This window comes from Pongo abelii, chromosome 7 (genome assembly GCF_028885655.2).
Source record: "Pongo abelii isolate AG06213 chromosome 7, NHGRI_mPonAbe1-v2.0_pri, whole genome shotgun sequence".
Classification (NCBI taxonomy): Eukaryota; Metazoa; Chordata; class Mammalia; order Primates; family Hominidae; genus Pongo; species Pongo abelii.
In genome coordinates this window covers 106,961,477-106,985,825 of record NC_071992.2, presented here as the reverse complement: position 1 = coordinate 106,985,825, position 24,349 = coordinate 106,961,477, and the positions used below count along the sequence as shown (strand labels likewise).

At 36.7% G+C, this 24,349-nt stretch overlaps 2 protein-coding genes across 5 annotated transcripts in view; one reads left to right on the top strand and one right to left on the bottom strand.

The window, feature by feature from the left end:
• Positions 1-7,130: 7,130 nt before the first annotated feature.
• On the bottom strand, positions 7,131-24,048 carry OTUD6B (OTU deubiquitinase 6B). Of its 2 annotated transcripts, XM_002819257.5 has the most exons (7): positions 23,766-24,048; positions 22,942-23,093; positions 20,302-20,382; positions 15,544-15,856; positions 13,487-13,548; positions 10,108-10,214; positions 7,131-9,444 (listed from the first exon to the last, which is right to left on the bottom strand). In XM_002819257.5, exons 1-7 carry the CDS (start codon positions 23,935-23,937, stop codon positions 9,360-9,362), a joined length of 972 nt encoding a protein of 323 aa, XP_002819303.2. In that variant the 5' UTR covers positions 23,938-24,048; the 3' UTR covers positions 7,131-9,359. The 2 variants fall into 2 exon arrangements, with proteins under 2 accessions (XP_002819303.2, XP_054374629.1); XM_054518654.2 differs by lacking the exons at positions 20,302-20,382; positions 22,942-23,093; positions 23,766-24,048 and adding an exon at positions 17,481-17,615.
• The window catches only part of PIP4P2 (phosphatidylinositol-4,5-bisphosphate 4-phosphatase 2), a 74,199-nt gene continuing 73,724 nt past the window's right edge, over positions 23,875-24,349 (top strand). For 2 of the 3 annotated variants that reach the window (XM_063726711.1, XM_063726712.1), the window contains exon 1: positions 24,042-24,302. The gene's annotated coding sequence lies outside the window, so the exon portion shown is untranslated. Of the gene's footprint in view, positions 24,303-24,349 lie in introns of all 3 variants that reach the window. The other variant, XM_024251547.3, reaches the window with a different exon arrangement.

The window sequence follows — 24,349 nt, the reverse complement described above, 5'->3', positions numbered from 1 at the left end:
GATAGCTAAACATCTACAAAGTCTAATAAAGTAGGGAATAAACCAAAAAGGGGGATAAGATAATGCCAAGATTTTGGCTTGGAAACTAGGCTTGCTTTTTTTTTTTTTTTTTTTTTGAGACAGAGTCTTGCTCTGTCCCCCAGGCTGCAGTATAGCGGTGTAATCTCTGCTTACTGCACACAACCTCTGCCTCCCGAATTCAAGCGATTTTCCTGCCTCAGCCTCCCAAGTAGCTGGGATTACAGGCATGCACCACCAGGCCCAGCTAATTTTGTATTTTTAGTAGAGACAGGATTTCTCTATGTTGGCCAGGCTGGTCTCGAACTACTGACCTCAGGTGATCCACTGGCTTTGCCTCCCAAAGTGCTAGGATTACAGGCATGAGCCACCATGCCCGGCTGGAACTAGGCATTTTTGACTGAGATAAGAAATTTAAGTTAGCAGACCAGGTGGAGATGGTGGTGGGTGAAACCCTGTTTGAAACCTCCAGCCACTGCTCACTTTTTGTTGAGTGCTGTCACAAGGAAATCCTGGCTCAGTGTAGACAGCCCTTCTAACTTTTTTTAAGAAGCTGGAAATATGAATTTTTGGTGAAATCTCCCCTTAAATGCTACCAACTACCTCACATCTTTTTTTTATTTTTTATTTTAAATCACTACACAGGTCTAACAAAGTATGTCTCTGAGCCACATTCAGTCCAGCAGTTCGGAAGCTCTGACATAAGTGTGAAAAAGAGAGTCAAGGATAACATCCTAAAGGACAGTCAGGGGAAGAGGCTCAGACCAGAACAGCACCTAAGGAGGAGGAACCGTTTAGCAAAGAGTAGTGTATTAGTGAGGGTTCCCTAGAGGGGCAGAACTAATAGGATAGATATATATATGCAGGGGAGTTTATTAAGGAGTATTGACTCACACGATCATAAGGTGAAGTCCCACAACAGGCCATCTGCAACATGAGGAGCAAGGAAGCCAGTCCGAGTCCCAAAACCTCAAAAGTAGGAAAGCAAACAGTGCAGCCTTCAGTTTTTAGCTGAAGGCCCAAGAGCCCCTGGCAAATCACTAGGGTAAGTCCAAGAGTCCCAACGCTGAATGAAGTCTGATGTTCGAGGGCAGGAAGGATCCAGCACAGGAGAAAGATGAAGGCCAGAAGACTCAGCAAGTCTGCTCATTCCACTTTCTTCTACCTGCTTTATTCTAGCCATGCTGGCAGTGGATTAGATGGTGCCCACTCAGATTGAGGGTGGGTCTGTCTCTCCCAGTCCACTGACTCAAATGTTAATCTTCTTCGGCAACACCCTCAGAGACATACCTAGGAACAGTACTTTGCATCCTTCAATCCAATCAAGTCGACACTCAATTTTAAACATCACAAGTAGTATTACGGAAAAAGATAATTTCAAGGAGGGTGTAGTCTACAGTGCTAAAGGCAGCAGAGATTTCCAGTAAGTTTTGGATAAGTTAGCAGTTCCTGGTACTACTCTTAGAAGCAGTTTCAGTGACATGGTAGAGACCAAATCCAGACTGTTTTGAGTCAGGAGGAAGAAAGAAAACAAAACAAAACAAAACAAAACAAATATATATATATATATATATTCAAAATTACAAGTTTAAATAAATAGGTCCATGTGCAAAGGGTGTCATTCGTTAGGAATAATTAAAACAAGCTTTGTAAATATATTACAACATACACAAAATATTTCTTTAAAGCACTTGAATATTCTTTGTGGAGCTTAGGAAAGGTGTTTTCTTAATTCACATTAATTCACCCACAATACCAAAAGAGTTTAAGAATATCAAAACCAAACCTGACAACCTCTATGTCAATCAAGAATCTTGACAGCTAAATCCTAAACAGAATATAAATATCAAAGTTTGAGATATTCAGTAGAAAGCAAAACAGAAATACTATTAGAATGTTTACCTTATTATATCAGATACTTTCTTGTCTCATAATGGTCTCATTATGTCCTACAAGTTACTACATGCTAAATTCCTACATGCTTAATTCTAAGAGCAACAGTGAAACCGGCCCCTCATTCTAACATTCCAAGGCTCTGCTTTAGAAACCACCTTGACAATCCCACTTTTCCAGAAGAGATTAGTAGCCTATCACATTTCTGCCTCCCATTTAGGTGACATATAATACACCAAAAACCAACCTGTAAAATAATAACTATTATTCTCATAAATACCATAAATTATATAGAATATGCTATATATATTATCTAAACATTCCTACTTATCTTTATAGTTCTCCTACTAGGAAAACATTATTATTCCTATTTTATATAAGTACACAGGAGCTCTGAAAGGTTAGTCAATAAGCACCAGGGTCAAGACTGAAATGATAAGTCTGAACCCAAAGACCACGATTTCCAGTACATGTAATAATGCTTAGTAATGTTCACCAAATATTCCAGCTCCCTGCCTTCAGGACACAGGGTAGGACTGCACTTCTGGGCACTTTCCTACTTAGGTGAAGCCATGTGACTAATTCCGACAATGAACGGAAATGAGATGTGTTTCTTCTAAACCACAGAATTTACTTGCTGGAGGGAGATCTTCCAGAATGCTCTCTTCTAATAAAGTTTACGATGGTGACAGCTTGAATAGTTTGGGTCATACAGTACAAAATCATGGAGCAGGGCCCTCAGCCAACTTGCAAAATGTAACAATACAAGAAACACTCCCATGTTGTTATGTGACTCCAAGATTTTTGAGTTGTTACCATAGCACAACTTAGTCTATCCTGAGTGCTACCACCAGTAATCCCAAAAGCCAAATAAACACATTTTAGTGGTTAAGAATATGAAGAGACCCCTCCCTCCCTCTCCCTCTCTCTCTCTCTTTCTCTCTTTCTCTCTTTCTTTCTTTCTTTCGATGGTCTCCCTCTGTTGCCGAGGCTGGACTGTACTGCTGTGATCTCGGCTCGCTGCAACCTCCCTGCCTTGGGCTCTCTTGATTCTCCTGCCTCGGCCTGCCGAGTGCCTGGGATTGCAGGCACGCGCCGCCACTCCTGACTGGTTTTTGTATTTTTGGTGGAGAGGGGGTTTCGCCGTGTTGGCCGGGCTGGTCTCCAGCTCCTGACCTCGAATGATCTCCCCGCCTCGGCCTCCCGAGTGCTGGGATTGCAGACGGAGTCTCGCTCACTCAATGCTCAATGTTGCCCGGGCGGGAGTGCAGTGGCCTGATCTCGGCTCGCTACAACCTCCACCTCCCAGCCGCCTGCCTTGGCCTCCCAAAGTGCTAAGATTACAGCCTCTGCCCGGCTGCCACCCCGTCTAGGAAGTGAAGAGCGTCTCTGCCTGGCCGCCCATCGTCTGGGATTTGAGGAGCCCCTCTGCCCGGCCTCCCCGTCTGGGAAGTGAGGAGCGCCTCTGCCCGGCCGCTACCCCGTCTGCGAAGTGAGGAGCACCTCTGCCTGGCCACTACCCCGTCTGGGATGTGAGGAGCGTCTCTGCCTGGCCGCCCCGTCTAGGAAGTGAGGAGCGCCTCTGCCCGGCTGCCCCGTCTGGGAAGTGAGGAGCGCCTCTGCCTGGCTGCCCTGTCTGGGATGTGAGGAGCGCCTCTGCCCGGCGGCTGCCCCGTCTGGGAAGTGAGGAGTGCCTCTGCCTGGCCGCTGTGCAATCTTCCAAGTGTTAAGTGACAGCCTTTCTGCAGGTGTACCCAACAGCTCCGAAGAGACAGCGACCATCGAGAATGGGCCATGATGACAATGGCGGTTTTGTCGAAAAGAAAAGGGGGAAATGCGGGGAAAAGAAAGAGATCTGATTGTTACTGTGTCTGTGTAGAAAGAAGTAGACATAGGAGACTCCACTTTGTTCTGTACTAAGAAAAATTCTTCTGCCTTGGGATGCTGTTAATCTATAACCTTACCCCCAGCCCTGTGCTCTCTGAAACGTGCTGTGTCAACTCAGGGTTAAATGGATTAAGGGCGGTGCAAGATGTGCTTTGTTAAACAGATGCTTGAAGGCAGCATGCTCGTTAAGAGTCATCACCACTCTCTAATCTCAAGTACCCAGGGACACAAACACTGTGGAAGGCCGCAGGGACCTCTGCCTAGGAAAACCAGAGACCTTTGTTCACGTGTTTATCATCTGCTGACCTTCTCTCCACTATTATCCTATGACCCTGCCACATCCCCCTCCCCGAGAAACACCCAAGAACGATCAATAAATACTAAAAAAAAAAAAAAAAAAAAGATGAAGAGAAAGGAAAAAAAGTTAAGGTCCATTCAGCTTTTTCAAAGGGGATTCATGTAAGTCTGGCATTAGGCAGTTGCTAAAGTCATGTAAAGCAGATGACTAACTGCCTAATGTGTCCAATTTGTGATCTAAATGGTTTTCTTTAGAACTTTCCAACCTCATTAGCAATAAAACCTATGATTTAGTAAGTGGTTCTCAACTGGGGGCAATTTTGTTCCCAGGGAGACATTTTTTGTTCTTACAACTTTGGAGGGGGATGATACAGGTACTTAGAAAGGAGATGCCACTGCTAAACATCTTACAATGCCACAACAAAGAAAGAATTATCCAACTCAAAATGTTAATAGTGCCACTGATGAAAATCTCTGATCTGGGTGTATAAGGCCTTTCCAATGTCAGTCACAAGAGTAGGGGTGGGTGGGGGGTGGGGGAAATGCCTGATTCAAAAACAGCAAATTTTCCATCAAGATTTGGCAAAGTGAAAAAAACCCTTACTTACTGCAAATTAAAACAATGAGATACCATCTCACACCAGTCAGAATGGGTATTATTAAAAAGCCAAAAATTAACAGAAATTGCCAAGGATATGGAGAAAAGGGAACGCTTATACATTGTTGGTGGGAATGTAAATTAGTTCAACCCCTGTGGAAAACAGTATGGAGATTTCCCAAAGAACTAAAGATGTAACCACCATTCAATCCAGCAATCCCACTACTGGTTATCTACCCAAAGGAAAAGAAATCATTCTATCAGAAAAACATCTACACTCATGTTTATCAAAGCACTATTCACAATAGCAAAGTCATGGAATCAACCTAAGTGCCTATCACTGGTAGATTAAAGAAAATGTGGTACATAGACACCATGGAATACTATGCAGCTATAAAAAAGAATGAAATCATGTCCTTTGCAGCAACATGGATGTAGCTAGAAGCCATTATCTAAGTGAATTAACACAGAAACAGAAAATTAAATACCATATGTTCTCGCTTATAAAGTGAGAGCTAAACAATGGATACACACGGACATAAAGATGGAAATAACAGTGGGGACTCCAAAAGGGTAGGGGAGGTTGATAAACTACCTATTGGGTACAATGTTCACTATTTAGGTGACAGGTTCTATAAAAACACACATTCCGGCATTATAAAATATACCCATGTAACAAACCTGCACATGTACCCTTTAAATCTAAAATAGAAAATTAAGAAATAAAATGAAATGAAAAATTTAAAAAACTCATGTAATTTACTTTTTAAAGTGAGGTCCTTATTTTTGTTCATCAACTCATGCACTGAGGTTATTGATTCCCATGTTAATGCTATATTAAATCATAAACAATAAATAAGACTTTTTTGTCAATACAAGAGTGACAAAAAAATGATAAGCAATATAAAAAAATTATAAACAATAAATTATAAACAATAAATAAGACTTTTTTTGTCAATACAAGAGTGACAAAAAAGAGCTAGATTATATATCATCCCTATTCACAGAAATAAAAATTCAGCAGCCTTATAGAAAGGCAGCAATTTGTTTCAGTATGTCATACTAGTCATCCTGATTATACTGAAATAAGACAACTATAAAACTTCTTCATGGTCAGTGTATTAACAAAGGTTTTAATTTTTTTTGAACTGTACACTTATTTTATAGGATTCTTATATTTGTGTACATTTATTAAAATTAGACATTACCCTAATTGGTATGTGAAGGTAAATTAGCTGAAACATTACTATTGGAAGTTAAGAAAAATGAAAGCTCTGTTGGGTTCCCTTTCTCCCTTCAACTGACCAAAAGACTTGAAGAATTCATCCAAGGCCAAGGTAAATTAAAAAGCAGGCCTTTTGTGAGCAAGCACAATTCTAAATCATATCCATCTCTCTATTCCCAGCAGTCTGTTAACCTAATGCAACTTCTTACTCATATCCTATCCTCTCAACTGATAGTCTAAGACTATCAACAAACATTTTTTAAGCACGCAATGCAGACAGGCCAGGCAATGTGCTAGGTATTTTAAGAGCAGTGAACAAGAAATTCTTGTTTCTAAGCTCTTAACACACTATGGAAAAAAAATAGATGAAAAACAACTAAATTCAAGTAAGTGATTACAAGTGTGTAGGTATTAGAAAGAAACAAGATTGGGAGGAGTCTGAGGAGGGTTTTCTCAGTAGGTACTATTAATATGTAAACTGAGACTAGAAAGACAAGGAAGCTGGATAAAGCAGGTTGGGTGAAACATTCAATTCTGAATGGTAGTTCCAAGACCTTAAGTGGGAGAGAACAATGGTGGGTTAAAAGACCCATGTGTTAAGAATTAAAACCTCATGAGCTCTAAGATAAAGACTTAAGACAGGAGGAAACAATCAATGTATGTGATAACAAAACAGGCAGAGAAAAAGTTTCATCTGTTCAATAGAAGTTTAAAAAAAAAAAAAGCATGAAATCACCAAATAAATTCTCAGAAAATCAACTGATCTAGTCCTTCAGCTACTTCATAAGAACCTGTACCAAGAAGGCACTATATTAACAATTGTGTGAAAACATTAATTTGTACAAACATCCTTCTTGCTGCTCCACATTCTTGCACACAAATGTTTATTCTTTATTTTAACATCTATGGGTCTTAAAATATTTTTCAAATTCACTTACCCTAAATAAACATTCATTGTTCTAAAAGGTTCTAAGATTCTACCTGATTTCTAAGAGCTATAGCTTAAATGGCTATTACTTTATTTCCCTCTACTCTGGGTCATAAGCTATGCTCATATATTTATTCGAAATCCCTTAAAATGTAAGAATCTGTGATTGTATTATTTTCAATTATATGTGAAGACAAAGTAAAGGCTGGATACAAAGCAAAATGAGTTTTCTCCACTTCTAAATTCTCGAATTGTTAAAGAATGACAATTCAAGCAAATAAATGTTGATTTAATTCATTCATCTTTTATTCTTTTTTTGGCAAACATCACATAATATAAGCAAAACTATGCTCTTCACTATAGTTACACACATTCTTTTTTGCTTTATACAAGTTGTAAACAAATTTAAGTGAATAAAATTCTTGGCTAAAGACATATTCCAGAACTCTGACATATACTTTTCAGAGTTAGGACAAAAGAAAGCATATGTAACTTCCATTAGACCATTACCATATGAAAAAAGTAAATTAGCATATGCTGCTTTTAAATTAACATCTGTCATTTTATTTAAACACTTTTTTAGGTTATAGCTAAAATGATATTTATCTGAAGTTTTAGGAAAGAACAGAAGCTAACCATACAAATCTTGTTCATAACCTCATTGGCCACTTAAATTAAAAATATAACAAAATTGAAAAATAGACATATAACCAAAAAGATTCTAAATCTTGTAAGGAAAAAAAGAATAAAGCTGCCAATAAGTTATTTTAGAATACTTTAGATGTAGATAACATTTATAATACTGGGTTTCATAATATCTTGTTTTATGACTTCCTAATGCTGACATTTTAAAGTAACAGATTACTTCAAAATAAACCCAAAGCATTTAGTGTTTTACAATTTCAATTTCATTCTTTTGTAAATTTCAGACACCAAAAAATTCACATCAAGGGTTACAAAACAGGCATCTTCAGAATATAATTTGTTTGGCAGGCAGAATGGCTTGTAATCTTTTGAAATGGAAAGCCTTCAGGAAGTACTTAACTTGCTATCAATGACCCTGCCAGCTTCCCACATTGTTACCTGCTGGGTGTATGAAAAGACTGACACCCCATTTTTCATATAAACCCAATATTTACTTATAAAAATTAGTTGTACTCATGAAGCAAAAATTCAAATGTTATAAACGATACTAAATCTTACTAGTTTTATCTCTAGTTTGGGAAACATACATCAAACTAAAAAAGTCTCATTTTCATAATATTTCCTTACATAAATTATGAGAGACGTTTGTATATATCCTCTTAGAAAGAATACTGTTTGAGTAACCTGAAATCTGAGCTAGAACAACCATTCATATACAAAACTACTGTATACAAGTCTTAGCTTCCAAACAGTAGCTTTCAACTTCATTCATATATGTAACATAAAATTTCTCAAATATTTGAGTTGAAGGAAAGGTGACATTAATAAGGCTAATAAAATAAGTGGCAAAGATTTTCTTCAAATCCTAGAGAATGAAGCAAGAAGGGAAATATCTGGTAAGACAAATCAGAAAAGAGGAAGAATTTCAAGTAAATGTGGTCTTGGACCTTTTACACTGCTACTCCCTAAAATTGCACAAGGTAGAGGCCACAAAATGCTTGTTCCTTCAAAGAAAGCAAAGTAGAAAACACAAAAGGAAATATAAAAATGTGTAGTTATGAAAGAATCAAGAGATGATGGTACTAACTCCAGTCTGATGCTTAAAAAATACCAAAGAATAACAAATGCATTAAAAAGACAGTAACCTATTAGGTCTTTTTTAAGTTATACACAAATAAAAAACTAATCTCTAATTCTTTAGAGATTTAAATTTGACAGAGAATACCTGTTTACCTTTGAATTTATCTCACTTCTTTAAACAACTGAATCCCATCTAAATAAATATTTTTAAATTCTTAATTATTAAAGCAAGCTTCTTAGCTATGCTTTGATAAGGCTATATATATTAATAATAAAGCTTCACTGCATTAAATCTCATCAATACCATGGTTACTGCAATCAAGTTCATTTTATAAGCAATAGTTAAATTGACCATCACCATATTACATTATTGCAATAACAAAGATATTGGGTAAACTTCTTCAAGACAAATTACATTGAAAAGGTTATTTTGAAAGTTTTTAGGAACAGGCAGAAAAGGGAGAATTAAAAACATTGAAAATTTGTTCCAGCACAAAACAGAATGTCCAGGATCTTACATAAATGAAAATATCAGCGAATAGGGGACCATCTTGGTCTCTGAATGATGTTCTCTACAATGAACTTAACAAATTTTTAAAATTCCACTAAGAAGACACTGGTTAAAGTTTCTCTCTGACATATTTCTAAAAACACCTGTTAGTAGCTTTGCCATAAAACTGATTTAAGGTAGTTGTGTTTTTCAGTAGCAATTAGAACAACCCAACACTTGGTAGAAATACTCAGTTCAGCACACTGTATTAAAACATAATTGTACAACATTGTATAAATTAGCTGCAATTTTCAGTAACTATGTTTACCAACCGTGTAACCGAATTATAATGTTCTCCTAAACCATATGCATGTCTCATATATCTGAAATTAAAAAAAAAAGAAATGAGTAGTTTTGATGAAAGCAATTTTTATATATATATATGCTTATTTATATATAAACCAATGATTCTGAATGACTCAGTCCACATGGGTATCACTCAATAGACTATGTGGACATATTAACTCAGAATTCAACACCATTTGAAAAGTGGCAGCAGTCAGCAAGATCTGGTTCAATCACTGGGGTAAAATGAAAAGGCTGAAATGCTGAAGGTTCAATAAGCTTAAATTGTCACCTAGCCATTGATGACTATCTTAATAGTTTTAGCTAAAAAATACTAAAGCCAATAGCAAACTCTGCATGCTGTATTTCAGAAGAGATTTCTAAATCATGTAAGATATTTTCATAAAATGAAGAAAAATAAATCTAAAGAATAAACAGGCAACATGAATGTATTTCAACTTTTAACACTTGTTGAAACTTTTAGCATTACTAATGTCAAACCAGGACAGTATACAAACTAGTCCTAAAATGTTACAACCTTTAGAAATGACTTTATTCTTAACTCACACACAAAAATAAATCGCTAGAGGTTTAAAAAATTATCTAAGTCACATATTTTAACACATATAATCTAAATTTTTTAATATTCCTTTTTGTATTAATTGTGAAAAATAAAACAGCAAAAATGTCTAGGTACTTACACAAGTATTAGTGGTTTTTTTGAATATTCTTCGCCAACTATAATGGGAGGAGAATCTGCCTGTATTATCTCTATTGGTGTTTGTAAAATGTGAGACAGAGCTCTTAGCTATAGGAAGAAAAAAAGTATGAGTAAGGAAAATAAAAATGTAAATCACATTCAAGTATGTGTGAACGGGCAACCAGTCTCAGAGCAGGGATATGCTGTGTTCACCACTGTACACAGAGAGCCTGGTATATACTGGCACTTAATAAATATCTGTTGAATAAATAAGTATAATACAGGTTGAATATCCCTTATCCTAAATGCCTGGAACCAGAATTGTTTTAGATTTTGAATTTTTCAGATTTGGGAATATTTGCATATATTTCATGAGATATCTTGAGGATGGGACTCAAATCTAAACACAAAATTCATTCATGTTTCATACATATCTTACACACACATCATGAAGGTAATTTTATACAACATTTTAAATAACTTTGTGCATGAAACTAAGTTTGAACTGTGACCTGTCACATAAAGTCAGGTGTAGAATTTTCCACTTGTGATGTCAGCCCTCAAAAAATTTGATTTGGGAGCATTTCAGATTTCAAATTTTCAGATTAGGGATGCTCAACTTGTATTTATTAAATCAAATGCAGAGACTGCTCAAGCCCTGCCTGCACAAAAGCTTTGTAAAAAATATCAATGCCACAGTTAATGAAGAGGGGCAATGGGTAGACTAGGTATATTATACTAGTCTGCTTTTGAATACGCTTGAAATGTTCATAACAAAAAAAAATTTTAAATACCATTGCTCAAGCACCAGACCAAATAAATTACAATGTGAGAAAATGGGCAGGGGGGAAGAACAAAATATTTATCTTTTTAAAGTTTTTCAGATGTTTCTAATCTACAAATACTTTTGACAACCACTGTTCTATAATTTTCAAAGAGTAGAATGAGATATGTATATGAATTGTACTGCCCTATCAATGAATTTCTATTTGATTAAAATATACAATTTTAAGTAATTTCATACCATACAATATAAAATTAGAGCCTAAAGCCAGATGAATAATGATGAATAATGAACATTAATGCTAACATTTTTAAAGACTTATTATGATTACAGGCCAGGCACAGTGGCTCACACCTATAATTCCAGCACTTTGGGAGGCCAAGGCAGGCAGATACCTTGAGTCCAGGCATTCGAGACCAGCCTGGGCAACATGGTAAAACTGTATCTCTACAAAAAAACACAAAAATTAGCCAGGCATGATGGATCATTTGAGCCCGGGAGGCAGAGATTGCAGTGAGCCAAGATCACGCCTCTGTACACCAACTGGGGTGACAGAGTGAGACCCTGTTTCAAAGAAAAAAAAAAAAAGACATATGACCAAGCACTCAAGCACTTTAAGTACTTTATGTGTATTAATTCCTTTAATCCTCTCAATAACTTTATGGGATAGGTACTGTTGTTATTTTAAAGACCTAGAATCTGAGGCAAAAAAAGGGTTACAAGACTTGTCAAAGTCACTTGAAGTCAGGAGTTTGAGACCAGCCTGGGCAACACAGGGAGACCCCGTTTCTACAAAAAATACAAAAATTAGCCAGGCATGGTGGTGCATGCCTGTAGTTCCAGCTACTCAGGAGTGGGAGGAAAGCTTAAGCCTAGAAGATTGAGACTGCAGTGAACAATGATGGATAGCACCACTGCACTCCAGCCTGGTGACAGAGTGAGACTCTGTCTCAAAAAGAAAATAAAAATCATAATGCCCCGATCTATGGGGGCACTATGGGATATGTACTTGCCCCATTACAAGAACATTCCATTGATGAACATACTCCTTTCTGAGGTTTTGAAAGAATGTAAGAAATTACTTCAAAAATATGGAAAGCACTCTGCTGCATGGCGGTAAATCAAAAACGTTCCTTTGAAGCACATTTTTCTTATACCTAAAATATCATTAAGAAACTAGCATAGGATAGAGGATGCAAACCAAACTCTGGAAATCCTACTATGCCTTCTAACTTCAGAAATCATAGAATGATTTTCTCTTTAATAACTTAAATTTACTCTATTGTGAAAACTGCAACTCTTACTTCAAATGAATTCACAGATGAAAAAAATGTATGTGTCCTTCAAAAGATGTTTTAAAAGGCTTTTCTTAATTCTTGATTTAATCTCTAATACTCATATGAATGATCCTTTTAAGAAAGTTCAAGCATTTTTAACTATTCCTAATGTAGTAACAAAGCTACTATGAACATTTCCTAAGTTTCAGAGGCATACAAAACTAATGGATACAGTTCCCTCTGGTGGAAATGCACATACACAGCACTACTAAGAAAAAGATTTTGGGGCAACATTCATGTTGCATCTTCAAATGAAGCAGTTCTTAAAGTGAATTATTTAGAGCCACAGACTATTCATGATGATTAATCATCATTATATATTACTAATTGTACTGCCTAGGTTCATCCATCTGGCACTTCAGCTTACAAACTTTTATGCAGGTACTCTCTGCCTTACTTAATGCTCAAAAATGCTCAACTGAGTACACACAGAGGGTTTATTATGGCCATATAGTAATCAAGAAACTCAAGCTTGGGAGGATGGCTGACTCCCCTGTGGCCACAAAACAGAGGGGCGGAAGAAAATGCCAGGACCTGAACCCAGGACTTTCTTATCCTGTTTAATACCCAGGCTGCTTCATCACCATCTGGCCCACCTACCTGTTTTTTGTTTGTTTGTTTGTTTTTAACAAAACAAAGTTAACAGTAAGATTTTTTTAAAATTAGAGCTAAAAAGTAATCTTGATAACTTCCTGTAAGTGACTGAACATACTGTTTTCTTACATATGAATTTAATGCACCAACTACCGCTTTCAAGTAAGTCACTATTAGTTAGGAATTCAAAATACGATTTTAATATATATGTTGTGGTAGGATTTGGCCTATAATGTCATATAATTTTTTTTTCCATTTCTGATGTAAAAAATATATTTTTCCAATAGTGACTTTGATCAGCTGAACTACTAGGCTAAATTTTACTTTACTTCAGTAAAATTTTCACTTTCCTAAGTCCAGAAAATCAAATGTATTGCCAATACTACTATCATGATGAAAAGACTTACACATACATATTTCCAACACACAGATCTAACAGAGCTATTTAAAATGTAATAGTGTTTCAATCCCTCAACATACATACTTTAATCACAGACCTAATCATGTTAACTCCCTATTCCTTTGTCAGTTGAGAATAGCAAATATATAAAGAAAAGGAATCGTCAAAGAGAAATCGGGATCAGCTGAGAAACATCTAAAAACTACAGAAGGGATTTAGAAATAATTTAACAACCCACAATCACTATGAATAACTACAAACTTACCTCAAGCTGACCTCCCCACGCAGCTGTGTTTACAATATCATCACAGTACTTCTGAAACTCTTCTGTAGAGAACAGGTCAGAATACAGCACTTAATAATTTTTGTAACTCATGTTACAAAATCCCTTTTATAGTTCTGACAATTCCTGACAAAAATGCCCAAGTTATGAACATTCTCCTTCTTTACCAGTATCCTCCAGAATCTAATCTAACTCCCAGGTCCAAACTTAATTCACCCCAACTTTCTACCACATTTCCATCCAGGAACAAAGCAGTCCATTTCTGCTTTTCTTCTTCTGTCGGAGGCCCAGATACCCTCCCTATATAACAAACCTACCTCACTCTACCCTAAGCATTGACCCCAAAAATTGCCACCATATTCACTATCTTGACATGTGTTTTGAAGCCCAAACCTGCATCCAAAGAAATACCATGAAAGAAAAAAAATGTAGTTCCTGTATAATCAGGTTTACTGTAAGACTCTGGGAAATATACGAAGAGAATTCGAGTAAAAGTACAGATGAATTGAAATTCCTTCCCCAGAGATAGCATCAAACAGTGCCTCCACTTGTTATTTTGGAAGCACTTACATTATTTGCATAAGTATCAGTTCTAACCAAGGAAAAGGCTTTTCAGATCAGCCCTGAGAAGTAAAAGACCTAATCACTAAATTTACAATGGGTATGTTTTGTGCATACACCTTTTTATACAGTATGTTAAAATGGAAAACAATTATCCTTACTACAGAGATGGAGGGAAAGAAATTATGGACATCTAGAAGAAAAATATGTCTTGTGTTTGTCTCATATCCTGTTAAATCCTCAGTGTTCAGAACAGTGCCTAGAATAGTGCTTGGCACACAGCGGCCTTCAATTAATATTGGTTGAATAAATGGAGATAATTAATTAAGTCTTTTGTGTTTTTCTCTGACTCAGCATACTGAACTGCCACCTCCTCTATGCCCTACAACTAGCGCAACTGGGGAGTTTCAATGATTTAGTAATCATTTGGGAGATAAATGACAGAAGAGTCATTTATCACATTGCCTATGCATATATCAAAATATACGGAAAAATGTGTTTTATGTCCCATAGCAAATTCTGTTTATTTAGAAAACAGCAATGACCTAAAACAGCAAGAGATAAGTTAACATTTCCAATATGACATCTATGGGAAATTAATTCGCTACAGAATTAGATGTGCTTAAGTCATTCTTGAGAACTATCAACAGATACCTTAAGCCATACCCACTAAAGGAGACACACTTGACTGCCAATGCTCATTCTTATCAACTCTGCATCACTGTCTACCTTTCCTCCATGGAGGACAGACTCCACTAAAGGAAAGTCAACTTTAACCTTTCTCTCTCCAACCCATTCTGGCCATATGACTTGTTCCCAATGGATACTGCCAAACCTGCCATCTTCTCTCAAGGACTAATAGTCCTCTATTCCACTCATTACTCCCCCAAAACCTATTCAGATTTTTACTTGCTCTCTTCCTCATCTGCTAGTTGTGTACTTTTTTACTTCCTCATAAATATTTTATCTTAACTGTGAAAGTATTGTATAGAATAAAGCAGGTTATTAACTCATTTGTTTTACTTGAACACTAATCTTCCTAATTATAGCTTATTGTGAATAAAAGTAAAGTTCCCAAATTATAAGATGAAAGGAGAAATGGTTTTCCTAGTCATTCTCTCCTTATGGTCTTCAGACCCTATATATACTTCCTGAAGCTTACCTTCCTCAATACTTCACTTTGTCAAATATGAACTTACATTTTTTTCAAAAATGATTAATCTTATTCCTATTTCTATCTTACATAAAATGATTAGCATATTATAATTACAAAATAACTAAGTAATTAAGAAATCTTAATAGAGAAAAATATACCAACATCTATTAAAATTACAGAAAATAATTCTGCCTAAATCTTGTGATGTTTTTTCCTCATAAGGATCATCTGGGTTCTTCTTACGCTCAGTGCTGGGAAGCACTTTACTTAAAAACAACTACAACAAAGCAACAATAAAACATAGTAAAGAAAAATAAATTACCTGGAGTATACATATCTCCTGTATTAGGGTTTGTTAAAAATGGCAGAAAGTCCTCCACATGGCTTTGCATATACTCAGCGGTCTGACTTCTCAAGGCAACCACAGTCAGAGCACAATCCTTTTCTTTCAGTTGATCTTCAATGGCTCTATACATACAGTGGCCATCAGATGGAATCTGTTTAATTTCTAACTGTCTAGCTGCTAATATTTGAGCAAGTTTCTCACTTTCCATATGTCTGGCTCCTGTTAAGTTTTCAATTTCAGCTTCAGCTATCCGTTCTTCTCGCTCCTTTTCCAATGCAGCTTTCTTTTCCTAAGAAAAGGAGAATGCATGAAAGTTAATTGATAATAATTTGGACTAATTCTCATTTATTAAGGGAATGGAAATGTAAAGGTCTCAAAACTTTTCGGTGTTTTTTCTCCCTTCTCGCACAAGCACTATCACATTGATCATCTCAAGAATTTTCTACAAGGTGAGGTCCTTACTCTCTTACTCATCTGTGTGTTTCCAGCACCTTGCTCTATACTGGACATTAAGAAAGTTCTCTAATTTTTCTTTAAAGTTTACTTAAAAGCTACATGCCAAGTTTCTAAAAACTTTACTTACTGATTTCAAAGTATTCTCTTAAGACTGAGTTATCCTAGGCCTTAAAGCACATTATTATTATATTAAAGCCCAGGCTAATCCAGGCTTCTTATCAGTCCACCAGTAACGTGTTAATATGACACAGCCTTTAGAAGGGTACAGGCAGACACCCTTTTTATCAAGGTTTTTAAAATGTCTGTATACACATACATTTAATTAACAAATATTTTGTTAAAAAAAAAATTAAAATGTAAGAGAGAGACTCAAGCTCCCCCTAACACCACTGCCATCCCAGTGCTTGCTCTAGAGGTTTGGTATGCATCCTTCTAGATTGTTTTTCCATTCATTTTAATAAATATGGTATACTCTTGAAAATATGTATAAATTCTTAATAAAAATGGTATCATATGTTACATTCTACAATTTGCTTTCCTTATGCAAATGTCTGATGAGCTCCTCCCATGGAAACATATGCAACGATGGAGTGGGGTGAGGGAAATGAGAGATTTGTGACATGAAGAATAGACAGGAGGTATATAGGGAAGGTTGGGGAAGAAGAAAGGAAAAAAAATTCCTAACAGATGGACTAGTAATGATCAAAAGCCAGAAAGCACTATATGTTTCATAGCTAAAAACAGTTCATAGAACTACAGTGCCAGAAAAAAGTGTCAAGAGATGAAATTGGAGGCAAAAAGCATAGGCATATAGTTAATATACAGTAGGTCTATACTTAACACAGGACTAAAAAGAAACTACAATATACACAAAATATTTATAGTGCTTTTCTCTGGATGACGGGATTCCAAAATAAGTTTTATTTTGGGGTGTGTGTATGTGTGTGTGTATGTCTGTATGTTTTTCTGCATCTTTCTAATTCTCTACCATATATTTTGTTTGTATACTCAAGGGGAAACTGCTTTATAATTTAAGAATAAAAACTAAGTTATATAAATTTTGACATTAATAATAAGTTACAGTGAAGGATTTGGTAAGCCCAGAACAGGAAAAGGTAAAGACTTCCATAACGCTAGTTCTAATTCCTCCTTGGAACAAAAGTGAATGAGAAGGCAAGTTTCAATTAAACTTATTGTCATGTACCTGTACTACTTGCCTGTTATGTGCCATGCTAGATGAACCTAAAGTGATTTCTAAGTTACCTGAATCAAAAGCAGTAATATCTCCCTAATAAAACATAGCCTATTTAAGGTGTGTATAAGTAACAGGAACAAATTTATTTCACTGTGTACCTAGAACTGTGGATCACAGAGGCATAAAATCTTAAAACACAAGATGGCACTATTACTTTATAAAAGACTAAAAAAGTTTCAGAGGGGAAAGGAAGAATAAGCACCTTAGATATCATCTAATCCAAAACCCCTCATTTTCCTCTTCTGAGGAAACAGCACGCAGAAAGATTTCCAAAGGCCATACAGCTGGTAAGAGCAGAGCAGGGACCAAGGACAACACAGAGAGCTCCTTCTATCCAGGCACCTGAATCAGAATAAAAGTTGGAGCAGATGGGAGCTGGAGTTAATGATGTCATGTACTATTTACTGAAAGAGTGGCACTTTATCCTATCTGCAAAACTGTTTAAGCCTCTAAAATACTAATTCTAAATCATTTCACTTTTTTCCCTTCATGCTTTGCTTCATTAGAACAAAGCAATTGAGTTTCCTTTTCAGGGCACTAGGTAAGAAATACACTGAATTCTTTTTCCAGCAATATATAGTTTCCCAAGAGCACTAGGCACTTTGGTTTCTACAGCTATAGTAGTGGAGATAGAATGGCACTAATAAGTTCTAATAAAAACGTATAAAAGATGAAAATAGCATGTAAATCATAAATGTATTGCCAATAAAACTAGAGTCATGTTGATATAGTAATATAACAAAGAAGATTCAAAGGGAATATTAAGAGCTGGACACCAGTCCTGGGTTTGTATCAAACTTTTAGTGTACAATTGAGATAACCTGGGTCTCTGCTTTCTCACTGGAAAATACAGAAATTGAATTCAATCTCATTCCAGCCCTCAAATTCCATATTTTTGAAACCCAGCTCTTCTAAGTTCTATTTTAGACTCTTTCTATCATATCAAAAAGCTCCTAAGTTCTTTGAATAAAATACTGTTTTTCTAGACTAAAAATAAGAGATATGCTCTACAATATTCCACGATATTCTTAAAATAAATCTTGACAAAGTTTTATCACATTTTTCTTCCAGAGTTGTATCTTTCCCAAAGATAAACATCATTAATTAAATGACTTCATTCCTTGGTGCTTCTGGCAAAAAAGGAGGTTCCAAATAATCTAACACCCGATTGTGCATCCTGACTTCAGGTTCCATTTTCTTAAGCATTATAAACGTTTAATGTTTTCTGTTCTAAAATCCCATTAATATAACCCTGTAAAAACATTACTTGGGCATTTTTTCTGCCAAGTGTTAAAGCAGCTGACTATAAAAGATACTAAATGGTTTGAGAGTATAACTGACAAAGGTATTAATTCCAGTTATGCAGTATCTTAGGGGAAAAGTAACAAAATTTTTGAGAAAGGTAAGGGAGTTTTCATTTTGTTTGTTTTGTTGTCAGAGGTCCAGCTGGGGAGGAACAAGTTTTGATAAAGATAGGAAGAACTTGTGCCCTTAGGTTTTCCAGAATTAAATAGACTATTATAAGATGTTTCAATTACTAAGTAGACGTAATTCCAATATTTTGTTATGCTACTGGCATGCAAAAATTCTGCCCTTCCTTTTTGATCTATAGAAGCTAGACAATTGTGAGATCATCATAAAAGAATGCATATCACAAGCAGATAATCTCTAAGATTCCATGAGATCTAAATTTTATGAATCTACAAAATTCACAATTATATTTACTCAAGAATAAAATTCTATACAAGAATGAGAAATGTTTGACTATGTGCATTTCATCAACTTGTAAACAAAAAAAGACATTGCTTTTAGGTTTAATTTTTTAAGAGGCATAGTATGCACTACTTAACACAGAAAAAGACATTGCTTTTAGGTTTCATTTTTAAGAGGCATACTATGCACTACTTAATATAGAAACAATACTATCATTTGTTGACCCATTAGTTCTCCAGGCCTTGTGTTAAGGGCTTTGGAAATAGGACAGTATTTAATATTCACAATGAATTAGCTTATGAAGTAGCTATAATTTGCCCCCGTTTTACAGATGTGAAACTGAGGCTTAAAGAAGAACCGTACCCAAAGTATAACAGTAAATGAAATCAAAACCTCACCTGTTTGACACTAAACTCCATGCTCTACTAAATTACATACTATGTCATAAGATGCAAAATAAGTTTAAAAATATGCATTTAAACCATAGAAAACATCAAGGGTTAATAAAATAATACTCGCAACTAAAAAGACTGAATTTAACCATTTTTCTTTTTCAAATTCAAAGGGACTTACCTATCTAATCTCATTTCCATAATGCTGATATGAACTAGCTACTTCCAATAAATCAGTTTCCTTATAGCTCTTCAATAATGCAATATATCACCCCCACATTTGTTTTTGTGCATGCTGCTCCTCCTATTTGGAATATCCTATCTAAATAATATTTCTTTCAAATTCCAACCCATTATTAGCATAATGAACTTTCCCTTCTCTAAATTTTCATAATTAACCATTATACAGATACCTACATAATTCTCTAAGAATTTTGTATACCTATACATGTTAACTTCTAGGTTCAAATCTTAATTTCTCACCCAATGGCATAGTTCTTGGCCAGGGTTGTGCATCAGAATCCCCTGGGCCCACATTCTGAATTTTTAAGTCTGGGATAATATACTTGTAAAAAAAACTACTTTGCACTCCCACTCCCAGCTTTGCTCTCCTATGAGAGCTGCAACCTGAATATGTTATTTTATACTCTCTTATGATCATTTTCTTCTCCATAAAATGGGGATAAGAAATGCTACTTCACAGGATTATTGTCAGGACTAAATGAGATGTCATATAAGCAGCTTAGCATAGTATGTGACACACAGCAGGTGCTTAATAAATGTTAGTTCAAGTGCCTAGACAAAGAACTGCGTCATTTTTTTTTTCATTCTCTTCCTATAACAAGACCTAAGATAGTACCTAAGATAGTATTGAACACACAGCACTAACTTATATACTTGGTGACATGACTTTCATACCCGTCTCTTTTGTGCTTTTGATATCCGAGGTGGCTGATTCTCAAGCACCAAGTTTGAAATGTTAACAGCAACAGAATCTATCTGAAGGAAACAAAAAGCATTAACAAGTCAATGTACTTATTAAATTACTGAAAATCATAAATATATTTAATCCTACATTTCAAATTTGAATAACAGCAATAGACACTATATTAGATAATATGGTTTTGTCTCCTGTTTCTATTTTTATGGAAGAATTTGACAAGTTCCCAAGAAGTTTCTTTCAAAGATCATGCTCATCCCTGCATGCTTTCCTTCCTTCTTAGAATGCCTACTCCATTAATCTAAATGCAGTACTGTACTTTCTGTAAGTGCCAACTCATTTAGCACTCCACTCTTCTTTTCTCTGACTAGTGCCAGTACATATAAGATAAAGGTCCTGTGCTGGCTCAGTTCATTATTACCTGCATAACCTCAACTGGCAGCAGAAGCCTTTTTCCATCTTAATTAGCCAGAACCTGATGAGTACTAATCCTTGACCCTAGTAGCAAGTTGAGCTTTTCCTACCCTACCCTTTTCCATCTACAAACTGATAACTGCAGGCAGAAAATATATTTAATTTATAACATCATTTGATATTATAATCAATCCTAAATGGCTAGTGTGTGTTTGCTAGAGTAAAAAAAAAGATGCTAGACTTTTAACTATAAGGATGAGTAGCTACTATTACTGAAACTATAAGTTAAGCCAGTTTTTAATGTAACACATGCATAGAACAACTCAAGGCCTTTAATACACAGAGACAGAAGTCTCCAAAGGCTATGTCCCAAATGATCAAAATATCAAAATCAGATACAGACTATAGTTGATATAGCTATCAACTATAGTGAAATTAGGAGTCTTGTGATTCTTCAGAGGAATCTGCTAAAATTTACAAACATCTATATTGACAATAGGCAAGATAAAAGAGATGCATCTGAAAAACAAAAAAGCAATGGCATTAGTTTTTGGTAGTATTCAGAAAAGAAAACCAATTTAAATTAATGAAAAAGATAAATAGTTCAAAGTAGAATGGGAGTTTGTGTTTTAACAGTAGGACTCCATGTAGCTTATGAATCAAATATTTTTGTCCTTGGAAACCTGGGAAAGAAACCTGAAAACTGAAAGGTCTGAGGGAGCAAACAGAACTGCCTCATTAATAGAAAAGATGGGGAGACAATTAGGAACACCACAATTGTCACAACACAATGTAACGCCTGGAGTATCATATATGCCTTGTTACCTGGAAATGAAGTATATTAAAGGCAAGGAAAGTTGGGAACTTGATAACTAACAAAGTTAAAGAAATTTAGACTATATTTAATGTAAGGACCATTGTAAATAGCACAGACAAGCTGTACTTGTCAACAGCAAACCAAAAATCAACCAAAATTTAAGTACGGCAGACAAGATTTTGCATAGACATAAGAACTTTCTATCAAAGATGGAGTGAGGTTGTGGAGTCTATATGACCCTTCACATCCAAAGCCCATACAATAAATACCACACTATACAAAGCTGTAACAGAATTCAGTATTCACTTCCTGGAGTACGATAGTTCTCATTTGGAGTTCTGGCTTTGGCAATCAACAGCTGTTAAGACTCCTGGACAAAGTTCTTCATCTCTCTAACCCTGTTTCCCACTTGAAAAATGGGATTATGTACACTGACTTCATAGGTAATACCTCACAGTGTGTTACTGAGGTTAAATGAGATAATACATATAAACCAAAGTATTTGACACATATATATTAGATCCAACGATAAAATAAATATTAGTTAAAATTATGAAAGTTAGGATGCTCCAAGTTACCCAAGAAACATCAGTAAAATTTCATTCATTACAACTTGTTAATAAAGCACTTTTATAACTTAAAAATGACTTCACGTTCACTTTCTTGATTCTTACAAAAACCTGTGCTTAGAGAGCAGAAATATTTGTATCGTATTATATATGTGGGAAAATTTGAGCTCAGAAAGATTAAGTAAGCTTGCTCAGGTTACAATCCCATTCAGTCGCAATTCTGGGATCAGATGCCTGTTCTTCCAGCTTTCATTTGGTGAAGCTTCATCTTTTGGGCAAGTAAATAGGTAAAGAAGTATAGCACTTGCTTTGCTGATCTCCCTTATAAAAACATACTGCCCTGTAAACTTGGTTACAAAAACATTAATGAGAAGTGATGCATGAGCATAACTAAGTGATTTCATTTCCCTACCAATTTTATGATTTTAGATAATAAACAGTTTAACAGGGCCGGGCACGGTGGCTCACGCCTGTAATCCCAGCACTTTGGGAGGCCGAGGCGGGTGGATCACAAGGTCAGGAGATCGACAGTCTTGGCTAACATGGTGAAACCCCGTCTCTACTAAAAATACAAAAAATTAGCCGGGCGTAGTGGCGGGCGCCTGTAGTCCCAGCTACTCGGGAGGCTGAGGCAGGAGAATGGCCTGAACCCGGGAGGCGGAGCTTGCAGTGAGCCAAGATCCCGCCACCGCACTCCAGCCTGGGCGACAGAGCGAGACACCGTCTCAAAAAAAAAAAAAAAAGCAGTTTAACAATTAACAGAAGTGGACAGCTGTTTTCAAATGGTGTAGGCAACGACAAACATTTATTTCACATACCTTATTCTCCTTAGTAGTCAGCTTCAATTGCTCCAGTTCCTCTCTATGTTTCTGTTCCATTTCTTTTTCCAACTTGGCCACATCTTCGGTGAGTTGCTTCCTCCTCTTCTTGTCATTCTTGGGAACAGCATTTTTCATGCCCTGAATTTTGGCTGAAAAGCCATTAAAATCATTAAGTCAGACACGCAGGAGTAAAAGGAGATGAGAAATAGGAACCAATAAGGGGATGGTAAGGGGCGAAGGGTACAGAAAAAGTAATTATGGAAGAAAGAGTCATCACATAACAGACAGCTACAGAGAGAGAAGGGTCCAGATGAAGCTGAGACCAAAAAAAAAAAAAAAATTCATTAACAAAATCTTGAATATGGTTCGATTGTTTGGTGAGATAGAAGGAAAAAACCTGACTGTAGCCAGTTTTAAATCTTCCCGGTATCCTTTCTGAACCTCCCAAACTGAGGCGAGTCCATTCAAAATACACCCATTAGGGACAAGTATTGGTAACTGGGGCAGGTATAGAAAAGGGAGGCATGGTGGGTTTGGGAGGGGACCAAGACGGCGGCTTCTAGGTGTTTTCAGACACCTGCACCACGGCGGCGGCGCGGGGTAGGGGGCACGCCGCAGGCCTCAGAAGGCAAAGCCTCTGAAAGTTGGGGAATTAAAGGGCCGTCGGGGCAGGGAAGGCGAGAGAGAAGAGGCCACTTGCTACTAGGGGAAGTCTAGGGTGATCCAGATAAGTCACGCCTTAAGATTCCCCAGAACCGACCCGCCACGCGCCCTTCCCCCAGTCGCGGCGGTTTCCAGATTCCCACTTCCTTCCACCTCACCTTGCAACTCCTTCTTCTCTTTGCGATGCCTTCTCACCAGCTGCTCTTCCTCATCAAGCTCTTCGGTCAAGACCGCCTCCATGACGACCAGGTAGCCCACCACACGCGCTAGAAGAAACCTGCACCGGCTAGTAGGCACCTTCCACCCCTCAACCCTCACCCGGGGCTCCATTGGCTACGGCTGGGACCCAGCCCCTCCTTCAAGGCGGCACCGGATCTAAGCCAAGCCACTGCAAAGAGGAGAAACTTGAATGGGGTGCTGCGCATGCGCACTACCGTGACCCTGCTGTAATGGGCGGGGCGGCAGGGGAGGAACCAGACTGCGAGTGGAGAAGCGGAGTTTGCAGCCTCGGAATTGGCTAGAGCGCCAGAGCCCAGTCAGCCATAAAACTACGCGCTAGGCTCTTGGCCCTGACGTGAGGCGCGCAGAGATGACGTAACGGGAAGAGTTTTCAACGTCTATTTCTTTCCGTGCTTCAGAGGACCTCCTTTACTCTTTGATTTTGGTCCCTGTTTCTAAGAAAAGCAACTGAAAAGGTAAGAAAGAAAAATAAAGCATTTTAATAAAGCCGTCGATAATTATC